Source organism: Zalophus californianus, chromosome 2, assembly GCF_009762305.2.
Source record: "Zalophus californianus isolate mZalCal1 chromosome 2, mZalCal1.pri.v2, whole genome shotgun sequence".
NCBI lineage: Eukaryota > Metazoa > Chordata > Mammalia > Carnivora > Otariidae > Zalophus > Zalophus californianus.
In genome coordinates this window covers 5,485,277-5,497,435 of record NC_045596.1, presented here as the reverse complement: position 1 = coordinate 5,497,435, position 12,159 = coordinate 5,485,277, and the positions used below count along the sequence as shown (strand labels likewise).

The window sequence follows — 12,159 nt, the reverse complement described above, 5'->3', positions numbered from 1 at the left end:
CATCCATGAGTACACAATTCATGGAGAGGGTGGCTGGCCCACCCTCTGAGGTCAGACTGAGAAAGCGACATGGCTGCAGTCTTCGCAGTCAAAAGTTGACATGGAATGTCATCGACTCCTGTGAATATTGTGATGGCTCTAAGCAGTAGGGAATGAAGAAAGGTGACAGGGTTTGCTCACCATATCTCTTTCATTCAGTCTCTTATTTGGTCAATCAGTCAACAGAAGAATACCTTTCCCAGGCCAGGCCATTGCTAAGGTCCTGGAGACAGAAATGAGCAAGGCAAGATTCCTAGCCTCAAGGAGACAGACAAGGTGACAGATACAATATGGTGGATGCCAAGATTGGAGTAACACTGGAGGGGAGTGGAGGGCCCAGGGGAGAGGCCTAAATCAGTGTGCTAGGGATGGAATGCTTGTGCCCCCCACTTAGAATTCACATTTTGAAGGCTTAACCCCCAACGTGATGATACTTGGAGCTGAGGCCTTTGGGAGGTAACTGGGTTTGGATGAGGTCATGGGGTTGGAGCCTCCATGATGGGACTGGTGCCCTTATTAGGGGAAGAAGAGGTCAGAGCTCTCTCCACCATGTGAGGATACAGCAAGAAACCTGCCATACAAAGGAAGAGAGCTGTCACCAAGAATCCATCCATGCTGGCACCCTGACCTTAGATTTTCAGCCTCCAGGACTGTGGGAAGTAAATGTTTGATGTTGAAGCCCCTTAGTCTGTGGTATCCTATTATAGCAACCTGAGCCGACTAAGACACAGTCAGATACCCACCTCTGTTTCCTTTGATGGAAGTATGCAAGCAAAGGGCAGATGCACATCCACCAGTACTATAACTCTAGGGCCAGGTTTTGAAGAATGAATGGAAGTCTACCAGGCAGTGGAGAGGGATGGGCATTTCAAGTACTGTCAAAGACTTGGAGGTGAGGTGAATTTCCATGCATTCAGAGAGAGGAGAGAAGCATAGCTGGAGTGCAGGATGCATAACAGGGCTGGCAGTATGATTCCTGATTATTGATACCAAATTAAAACTTGTACTAGTGGGTCTCACACAACATCTTGAGCTCCTTCTCTTGCTGAGTTTTGAATGTTTTCAACCTGTGGAAAGCAAATAGCCTGAGTTAATAAAACTGAGTTCATATTTGCAAATTTTGTAGTAAATTTCCATTCTCCTGAGAGGAACCCGTAGGAGGCCTTGTGTGGCACTAATTTTCACTTTTCCACATCTTCACTCAATTGTTAAAGGAAGCTCACAGCTCATCAATTAGCACAGTTCATGGAAACCAGAAGTGGAACTTGCAGTCTGTCACACCTGCTGGGCGTGAATTCCCGGGGGAGCCCCAGCAGGTATGCTTCAGAGCTGTCCGCCAGAGCCCTCACTCCCCTGAGGGCCGGGAGGAAGCAAGGGCAGGGCTGTCTGGCTCAGCTCTGCAGAGGGCAGCATGGGGCCGAGGGAGCCACTCACCCCAGGAAGAGGCTGGAGACACACGGCAGCTTCCCCGCAGATCAGCTGTGTGACCATGCACAGCTCCCTGGTCTCTGCAGCTTGAGGTAACAAAGCAGGTGATCCTACCCTCCTGACAGGAGTACTGCAAGGATTAACATGAGATTTGGCACCAATTCTATACCAGTTATGCAACCCTACCTAACAGTGGCTAAAACCAGACATTTGTTATATTACAACAAAAATATATTCTATTTTTATATATCTATGGTTGGAAGATTTAAATAAAAGATATATAAGTATTATAAGAAAATATAGAAAGATATATAAAATCTTAGGGGTGGAATAGGCTTCTGGAAAACTATAAGGAAAATATACTCAAACTATAAAATTAACATATTATTCTTTAAGCTTTTAAGACTTTTGTAAGGCAAGGGATACTGTAAACAGAGTCCAAAGACAATAGGCTAGGAGATCTTTGCTGTACACAGAGCAAAGTATAAATGTATCTCATAGACAAAGCTCTGATTGAAAATTGATCAAGATTCTACACGGTTCCCCAGGGGGTTGGGGACTGATCATGTGGAAAATGTGCAGCCTTATCGGCAGTGCGTTATCATTCCTCACCGTGTGATTTGCAACAAGTGAAATCATTGATTACTGTGCTAGTCACAATTCAGAGAAACACACACTCTCATGTCCTGTTTAAAGTACCATAAATTGGGCACCTGGGTGGCTCAGTCCGTTAAGTGTCTGCCTTTGGCTCCGGTCATGATCCCGGGGTCCTGGGATCAAGCCCCACATGGGGCTCCTTGCTCAGCGGGAAGCCTGCCTCTCCCTCTCCCTCTGCCTGCCACTCCCCCTGCTTGTGCTCGCTCTTTCTCTCTCAAATAAATAAATAAAATCTTTTAAAAAACTAAAAAATAATAATAAGGTACCATAAATTATAATTGTTTGAACATAGTATGCAAACCCTCTGACTCTGCAATCCCACCTCTGGGGATTTATTCAGTTAAAATGGAAGTACCAACATGTAACAGTGTGCTCAAGAATGCTATTGCTGATCCAATAACAAGACAAACACATAGGCAACCAAAACTGGAAACAACCTGAATGCCATATAGGATCATTGTTGAATAAAATGTGATATAACAGTACTATGGAATACTTTGCAGCTATGGGGCCACAGTTTCTTATTTGAAACTCTTGGGGCCAGATAGGTTTTCATAGCTCGAATTTCTCAGATTTAATATTAAATAATATATATCTTAGTAATATGAAAATAGTATTCTAATAAATAATGATATTTAAAAACAACATATACTAAATATTATGTAATACCTTCATAGGGGTTAAATGAATCACCAAGGGGGACCACCGTGTAATCAAATATATTAATATTTTTCTATCAAAACATGAATATTCCCCCTAAGTGGAATAGATAGAACAATGAAGAGAAGTTCCAGGTCAAGTTTTATCACCAAATAAATTACCAAAATAATTGGATTTCTTTAACATGGAGGACAAGGGATTATGGTGCTTGTAGATAGACCTATGTATACTGACGTGGGAAAATGTCGTGATACAGGGCTAACTGCAAAAGTAACTTCTGGAACAACCCATGGAGTACGATCTCATTATTGGAAGGACAAACCACGTCCCAACATATGTGGATACGTGTATGCATAAGCAAAGGGAGAAACAACAGAGAGCCAAGTCATTTAGTAGGGTTACAAGTGCGAGTGCGGGGAGCCATCAGGGGGTTGAAAGGAGTGACTCAAATACACGTTTGTAGTCCTTGACTTATTATAATCAGCTGGCATTACTTTCATAATGCAAATACTAATTTTTAAAAGACAGGGAGAAATGAAGGAAAACCAAATAAAAGCCATATTGGAGGGTCTCCAGATCCTCTCAGTGTGGTGGCTGCACTTGGCATACAGGTGTGGGTGCAGAGGTGACTGAGACCCTCCCATGCCTCACAGTTAGTATTAGAAGTGGGGACTGTGAGGGTGCCAGGGGCAGACTGGCGCTGGCTGGAGACAATGGGATCTGAGCCACATGTGGGCAAGATAACACTGGTAGGAGCAAACACTTAACAAGAAGCTTCCCTACTTCTTGTGTGCCAGTCGCTCTAACCATTTTATGTATATTAATCCCTGGCTCCTCCCAAACGCTCTCTCAGATGGGTACTTTGATAGTATCACCCCTACTTTACAGATGAGGAAAATAAGTTATTTGCCCAAGCTCAGACAGCTAATCACAACAAAGCTGAGACCCAAACCAAGTCAGTGTGACTCAGAGTCTGTGCACCCAACTGCTACGCCGCACAGCCTCTCGGGGGTTAGGACTGTGTGGCTGCTCGTTCTGGCCCCAGAGGCTGCAGCAGGTGCGTCTGCTCTAGGGATGCTCCCTGGGTGGACACACTCGGCATCTGGCCAGAAAGGGTTCCCAGCAAGGCTCTGGCTGGATGACTTAGGCTTCACCCACAAGCACCCGAAGTGTATTGCAGATCATCACTGAGTATCTCACCGCTGCATCCCACCCGGGGGCTCTGGACAGAGTGCCTGACAGAAGCTTGCCCACACATCAGTGCTGGCAGCTGAGCCTGAGATTTGGAATTTGCGTGAAACCGCTGGTGCTTTTGCTGTCCACTGTGGCTGATCCTATCTGGTGCACCTGTCCCGTGGGCCTCACTGCGCCTGCTCTGGCAGGTGTCTCTCCATCTCATGGAGGTGCCCTCCAGACCCTCCCAACGTCAGTTTTGTGTATGCAAGCCACCTGTGTATTTAAGTCCCAGCCTCTCAAATGCAGCTTTCAGATGTGAAAATCCAACCATTTTCCCATGATGTGAGGACAGAGAGAGAAAGTGATTGCATTTATAGCTAGTATTCAAGGGTCTCAGGGTTGGCTCCTTTTATGTACCAAGTTCCCCAGAAGGCCAGTACCAACTGTCAGGATGTCCCTCCCTCCCTCCCACCCGTCTTCCTTCCCTGCTTCCCTTTATCTCTTGTCTCCTTCTTCCTCTGTCCCTCCTACTTCCTTCTCAGGTTTCTTGAACACTTATGTGCAGGAGCAACCAGCCTATCCATGTCCCATCTGCTACCATTACTTTAAGCTGGATGGAAGATGGTCTCAATCCCCAGGCCTCTCCCCCCAGGATTCCTCGGGTACTGCCCCCACTGACCAAAGCACACAAACAGTGGAACAAGAATGTCCTCTGGGCATGAAAATCCTCTCTCCACCCTTCTTCCCCCACCACGGCCACTCTGCTTCCCGAGCAAGGCAATCTGGACTCATCCCTCTCCTCTCTTTACCATGAGCTTTTACTCTCCTGAGTCAGTGCCTCCAAAATTTAATCCACAAAATTTTTTATCAGTTATCAATATTTTTATTTACTTATAAGTAATATGCATGTGCCACCAAAAAATTCACATCATAGAACTTGCACATAACATAGCCATTTTTAGTGTGGGTGTGTTTGTGTATATATATATTCAAGTTCTACCCCCTTAGCAAATTGCAATTATACAATACAATGCTGTCAACTGTGTCTCCACATTATACATTAAATCCTCAAACCTTATTCATCTTAGAGCTGAGAGTTTGTACCTTTGACTAAACTCTCCTTCTTCCTCCCATCCCCTAGCCCGTGGTAACCACTTTTCTACTCTCTGCTTCTATGAGCTTTTTTTAGATTCCATATATAAATGATACATGCAGTATCTGCCTTTCTCCATCTGGCTTATTTCACGTACCATGATATTCTCAAGGTCCATCCATGTTGTCAAAAACGGCAGGAGGTCCTTCTCTCTGGTGGCTGAATAATACTCCGTTGTATATATGGACCACATCTTCTTTATCCATTCGTTCGTTGATGGACACTTAGGTTGTCCTAAATTTGGCTACTGTGAATAATGCGGCAAAACTGGACATTTTCCAAGTGTTAGATAAAATACTATTATAAGTAGAAGTTCTGCTACGTTCTTCTTGCACCCACCATAGAGCCCACAGCTTTAAACTGACAAGGAGCTGGCCCCGCTGCCTGTAGCTTTTGCTAACTGGGGTTTCTGTTTCTCTATCTCCAGGACATGTTCACATCACAGATTTCAACATAGCGACGATCGTGGAAGGAGCAGAAAAGGCTTCCTCCATGGCCGGGACCAAGCCCTACATGGGTGAGTGTTCCAGGCCCCTTTGAGGCACCATAGGCCCAGTGCCTGAGGCGTCAGTGTTCCAGTCGTTCCCCCTCACACCATGCCCCAGCCGTTCCCAGTATGTTCTGGGCTCTCTCACACTTTATCCTTACTGTCCTCTCTGCCAGGAAGACCTCCTTCTGTGATTTCCGGAGAACTTCTACCCAGCTTGAAAGCCTTGCTTCAGGCTTGGGGGAAAACACACAAACAAAAACAAACATAACCATATTTTCTTTTTTTATTAATGTCCAGTGTGGCCAGAATGTAACTTTGGTCTTGGTCATTTGGGGTCTACATTCTTAAGTACACAATGCTTTTCCAATGTGTATTTTCAAGTTGATTTTTCTTAAGGACCTCTGATGGAAGTTATCATTTTTAGAAGCATTCCATTCCCTTACTTTGGTTTTCTCTAAGGACACCTATTATCTGAATGTGGAATCTTTACAAATTTTCAATATTTGTTATTTTCAAATCTTTTGTATCTCTTCCTTTATCTGTTTAAAATCTTTCCCATTTTTCTCCTTTTCTTTTAAAGATTACCTGTTGTGTTTATTTGCTCTGTATGCTTTCTAGTGAAATATCTATGACTAAAATAATTTCCCCTCTATTTCTAATTTTTACCCTGAGTTCTCTTGCCTGATTTATGAGTTTTTTAATTCCACTTTATGCTGTTCTTTCATGTCTTGTATAATTTTCTGAATGTCTATATTAAATCTTAACTCTTAATGTCTATATTAATCATTGATTACTGTATAACAAAGCAAGTCAAAACTTAGTGACTTACACCATGTTCACAGATGGGAAGAATTGACATTGTTCACATGTCCATACTACCCAAAGCAATTCACAGATTCAATGTAATCCCTATCAAAGTGCCAACTGCATTTTTCACAGGAAAAGAAATAATTCTAAAGTTTGCATAGAATCACAAAAGACTCCTGAATAGCCAAAGCAATCTTGAAAAAGAAGGAAACTGGAGATACAACATTTCCCGATTTCAAGATTTACTGCAAAGCTGTAGTGATCAAAACCATATGCGACGGCACAAAAATAGACACATAGGTTAGTGGGACGGAATGGAGAGCCCAGAAATAAACCCACGCATATATGGTCAATTCATCTATGACAAAGGAGGCAAGAATATGCAATGAGAAAATGACAGTCTCGTTAACAAATGGTGCTGGGAAAACTGGACAGCCACAGGCAAAAGAATGAAACAGGACCACTTTCTTACAGCATACACAAAAATAAACTCAAAACGGATTAAGACCCTAAATGTGAGACCTAAAACCATAGAACTCCTGAAAGAGAGCACAGGCAGAGAGACATTAGCTATAGCAACGTTTTTCTAGATTTGTCTCTTTTGGCAAGGGAAACAAGGCCAAATTAAACTACTGGAACTACATCAAAATAAAAAGCTTCTGCACAGTGAAGGAAACAATGAACAAAACAAAAAGACAACTTACTGAATAGAAGACATTTGCAAGTGACATATCCGCTAAAGGGTTAGTATCCAAAATATATAAAGAACTTATACAACTCAACACCAAAATACTAATAACAATAATACAATTTAAAAATGGGCAGAGAATCTGAATAGATATTTTTACAAAAAAAGACATACAGATGGCCAACAGGCACATGAGAAGGTGCTCAACATCACTCATCATCGGGGAAATGCAAATCAAAACCACAGTGAGATGTTACCTTACACCTGAAGAATGGCTAGTATCAAAAAGACAAGAAACAACAGGTGTTGGTGAGGATGCGGAAGGAAAAGGAACCCTCGTGCACTGTTGGTGGGAATGCACCCTGGTGCAGCCACTGTGGAGAACAGTATGGAGGTTCCTCAAAAAATTGAAAATAGAAATACCCTATGACCTAGTAATTCCACTACTGGGTATTTACTCAAAGAAAACGAAAACAGTAATTTGAAGTGCATTGTGTATGCATCCCTGCATGTATTGCAACATTATTTACAATAGCCAAGATACAGAAGCAACCTAAGTGTTCATCGATAGAGGAATGGATAAAGAAGATGTGGTGTGTATATATACAGTGGAATACCAGTCACAAAAAAGAATGAGATCTCAACATTTGCGACAACGTGGATGAACCTAGAGGATATTCTGCTAAGTGAAATAAGTCATACAGAAAGAGACAGATACCATATGATTCACTCATATGTGGAATCTAAAAAACAAATGAACAAACAAAAGGCAAAAACAGGCCCATAATACAGAGAACAAACCGATGGCTACCAGAGGAGAGGGGGCAGGGGGATGGGAACAGTGGGTGAAGGGGAGTGGGAGGTACACACTTCCAGTTAGGGAATAAATGCACCGCACAGGGAATGTAGTCAGTGGTACTCTAATAGTGCTGTGTGCTGACAGACGGCAGCTACAGTTGTGAGCAGAACATCACTATGTTGAACACCTGAAACTAATGTCACATTGTGTGTCCACTATACTTCGATAAAAATAAAGAAAGGAAGTTAAAAAATAAGTTTGGAGATAGTAAATGAACATTGTTTTTTTTTTTACTTACCTTCAATTAGCCAACATATAGTACATCATTAGTTTTTGATGTAGTGTTCCATGATTCATTAGTTGTGTAAATGAACATTGTTTAAAAAAACCCTTCGTGGCCTAGAACAGCGACAATGTCCTATTTCTCACAGTCTACCCTTTAACTGAGTGGTTCCTCTGCTGGTTTAGGCTGGCCTCCTTCCTGCGCCTGGTGGGTCCTCTGGGGGCTGGGCACAGCGAGGACAGCTGAGTGGAATGGGTCTTTCTCTACGTGGTCTTTCATCATCACAGGGACTACAGTGAGCTTGCTCACATGGTGGCAGTAGTTTCAAGGAGAACCCAGTTCCCACATGCTTATCAAGCTTCTGCTTGCTTCACACGTCCTGATGTCCAGTTGGCCAGAGCAAGTCACGTGACCGAGACCAGCCTCCATGTGGGCGGGGACTGCGGGGGGCGGGGGATGGATACCAGAAGGCCTGATTCGTCTGGAAACCGTTAAAGAAGCAACCCAACTATCAGGTTACAGTTTTTCCCTCGTTTTTTTTTGGGTGGGGGGGGAGACACATCTTTCTGACTAATCATCATTGTAAAGTATGTTATTCTGTTCTTTATTTTCCTTCCTCTTATGATAACTTTGCATGGAATTTGACTTTGATACTCTGTTTCTTTTTTTTTTTTTTTTTTTAGTCTTTAGATTTAGAAATTAGTTTTCCTGAACTTTTGGAAGATGATGTCATTCAGGGTAGCTTTTCTAACTGAAAGTCTTCTGTCATTTTCATGAAGTGTCAAAATCCAAGGCAGCTTGCTATCTGGGATTTCCTGGTTCATTCTACTTGCCTACTTTTATTTATTTATTTATTTATCTTTAAAGATTTTATTTGTCAGAGAGAGAGCACAAGTAGGGGGGAGCAGCAGAGGGAGAGGGGGAAGCAAGCCCCCTGCTGAGCAAAGAGCCTGATGCGGGACTCGATCCCAGGATCCTGGGATCATGACCTGAGCTGGCAGACGCTTAACTGACTAAGCCACACAGCCACCCTACTTGCCTACTTTTAGCTGGAGCTTCTCTTTCTTTTATCTGTAGGGTCCCCATCCCACTCAGTTTTGGGTCTACTTCCAACAGTTTCTCCTTGGGGCTCCTTCTAGAAAGGAGCTCCAGCTGGAGGATGATAGAGATTTGGGGTTCCAGACTGACCTGCTCCTGCAGAGCTTACCAAGGGCCCCTATACCCACCTGACACTGGACTGGACAAGCTCTTCCAGGTTTTAGCCACTGTTCCCCAGCTGGCCAGCTGGGCCCCCCCCATACATACCTGCTGGCTGTCTTGCACCTCTCTGTTCTCTGCTCCATCATATGCTGCCTTGTTTCTTCTCTTGTGTTTCCTTCTCTACAGAAGTCACTCCCACGGGAGTCTTGTCACTGTTGCTGGTTTGTTCCCACGCACTTACATTTTGGGGCTTGTGGGGGGACAATTTAGTTTTGTAGTAAGTGTTCCTCATGGGTTTTGACTTAGCTATCCGTCTGCTCTGTCAGTTTATGTGTGTTGATCTGTAGAGATTGAAAAACCATGTCGTCACCTCCCAGAATCCACTACGTGTGCCATTCATCTCTTGTTTACTAAATAAAAGAAATAAATGAAGTTTGGCCACAAGTCATAGTAAAAATAGTACTTCTTAGTATTTGCTACGTGGTCAGCCCTTGAGCTAAGTTCTTTCCATCCACAGCTTTATCTAATGCTCACAAACTTGGAGCGGGCACAATTATTTCTTCCCACTTTAGAGCTGAGGAAACAAGCTAAGGGGCCGTGAGGGACCCACCCAGGCAGATGTTGGTGACAAGAGTCAGACTCAGGTCAGCATGGATACCAGAAGGTATGCATACAAATGAATCTGTTCCCTTGAGATAGTCCCCTTGGGATGCTGGATATTTACACCAATAAGGCCTTCACAGTTGAAGGTCTTTCTGCAATCCCTTTCCAAAAGGTTCAAGAGCTTAGGCCAGTCCATCCAAGGAGACACTGCCTTGACAAATGGGTGGGAGAATAGGATGAAAGGGGTGTTAAGGCTGCTGCCCAGGCTTCCAGTGGAGGTGTGTGGGGAGCACAGTGGGGGCTGCAGGTGTGTGGGGTTCCGGGAGTCCTAAGTTTGAATTTGAGGTGTCTCTGGGAGGTACTATCCAGGCTTCTGGAGCGATGTGGACAGCATCAATGGACTGGGGAGTTACCAGCACTGAGATGCAGCAAAGCCAAGGCAGGGACAGAATCCCCCAGGGAGGATGCAGGAGAGGAGAGCACCAAGCCTGAGGCCCAGGGGACACTGTGCCAGGAGGAGCAGATAGAACTGAAGGAACCATCATCTGCAGAGGGGCAGTGAGGAGAGAAAGATGACATGGAGAGAAGCAGCTCCCATTTGGAGCCACCTCCATAACCTTTTAAAGCTAGTTCTGACTTCCTTTAGGCTGTTCCCAAAAAGCAGATCCATCTCCAGGAATATAGAGCCCAGACCACTGGAGAAATGTAAGGCAGTATTATACCAACCCTTTCTTTCCTGCCCCTGCCCCGCCACCATGCAGAGCAGACTTGCCCATCACCTCCTCAGAGACTCCACCGGGCCTGCCCCTGTCTCATTCCCTCACTTCCCACTGATGTCCTGGCTCTCAGCCTCTGGAAAAGCAGGCCAGTGGTGACCCAGATGGCCATTCTCCACAGTGGTCCCACTGCCAAGAGGGAGAGGAAAACCAACACATATTGTGACCCTGCTGCATGTTTGTCATTGCCTGTAATCCTCAGAAGACCCACATGCAGCTGCTACTTCTCTCCATTTTATCTGTGAGGAAGCTGAGGTCCAGGGGGTTAATTAAGCTGCCCAGAGTTACCCAGCTCCATGTCTACATGGATCCAAAGCCCATGCTTTTGCCACTATACTAAGCTGCCTTTTGACACTGAGTTCCTGTGTCATAAAGCTGTATTTCTCAGACAAGAAAAACATTTATTGTCCCAAGTGTATGTAGGATTTGAGACTCCTGGTGTCCTTCTATTTAGAGGAGCTTCAGTCCTGAATTAATAAACAGGTGCACAGGAGAGATTTTTATAGGATTTAGCAGGCACCAAATGGATATATTTTCAGACACCATAGGGGTTGACAGTACCAGGCAGTGGGAGTTTATTGGGGAAGACAGGATGAGGGAGGGTTCTTGCAGTAAATTCAAATCCTACAGCTCCCAGGGCTGTAAACTCCTGAGGTCAAGTGTCAGGTTTGTCGATTTTGTTCACTTGTACTGTTCAGTTCAAAGGCCCAATAACAAGCTCCCAGAATGTTCCAAACACAGATTCAGAGAACAGGCTGATGAGTAAGCTCCCAGAGGTTGCTCATGAAGGATGATCCTGGAAGAAACATTTGCATAGAACTGAATTTTCATTAATTAAAAGAGCAGATGGAATTCACAGTCAGAGAAAAGAAGAAATCTCTCTGAAATGTGCCAGATTAGAAGTCAGAAATAGTCCAGCAGCTACCCTGGGCTTCAGAGTTTATTCATCGGCGGTGAAGTAAAGAGTTGAGCATTCATTCAGCAAATATTTATGGGACGTTTAGAAGATGAAGGGCTTGGAGTCAGGCACTGGGGCTCAGGGAGTGATGCTCCCTGGGCCCTCGGGGGCTCTCCATCTAGTGGGGCAGGCAGATGCATAGGCACAGGTGTAAACAAGACACTGTCAAGACAGATTCCTGGAGAAGGTGACGGTCTGAGTTAGACTCTGCGGGTGTGCTCAGAATTTGCCTGTTGGGTAAGGATGAGGAGACATTTCGGGCAGAGGCATCAGCCAGGGAGGAAGTTCAGGGGAGGCAATAAGCATGGTGTGTTGGGGGACAGTTGCAGTTCCATTTCTTCTATGGATAGAACAAGATGGGGTGGGGAGGGAGGAAAGAGATAGGCCAAAACATGAGGGTCTTGAATGCCTTGGTAAGGGCCTGAGGAGCCAGCCAAAAGTC

At 44.4% G+C, this 12,159-nt stretch overlaps 1 protein-coding gene across 4 annotated transcripts in view; it reads left to right on the top strand.

Annotated features, from left to right (window-relative positions):
- The window catches only part of STK32B (serine/threonine kinase 32B), a 409,845-nt gene that overhangs the window by 335,745 nt on the left and 61,941 nt on the right, over positions 1-12,159 (top strand). For 3 of the 4 annotated variants that reach the window (XM_027597375.2, XM_027597376.2, XM_027597378.2), the window contains exon 6: positions 5,541-5,630. The exons of the other annotated variant lie outside the window; for it this stretch is intronic. In XM_027597375.2, coding sequence (XP_027453176.1) covers positions 5,541-5,630 — 90 coding nt within the window. The remainder of the gene's footprint in view (positions 1-5,540; positions 5,631-12,159) is intronic. 4 annotated transcript variants of the gene reach the window in all.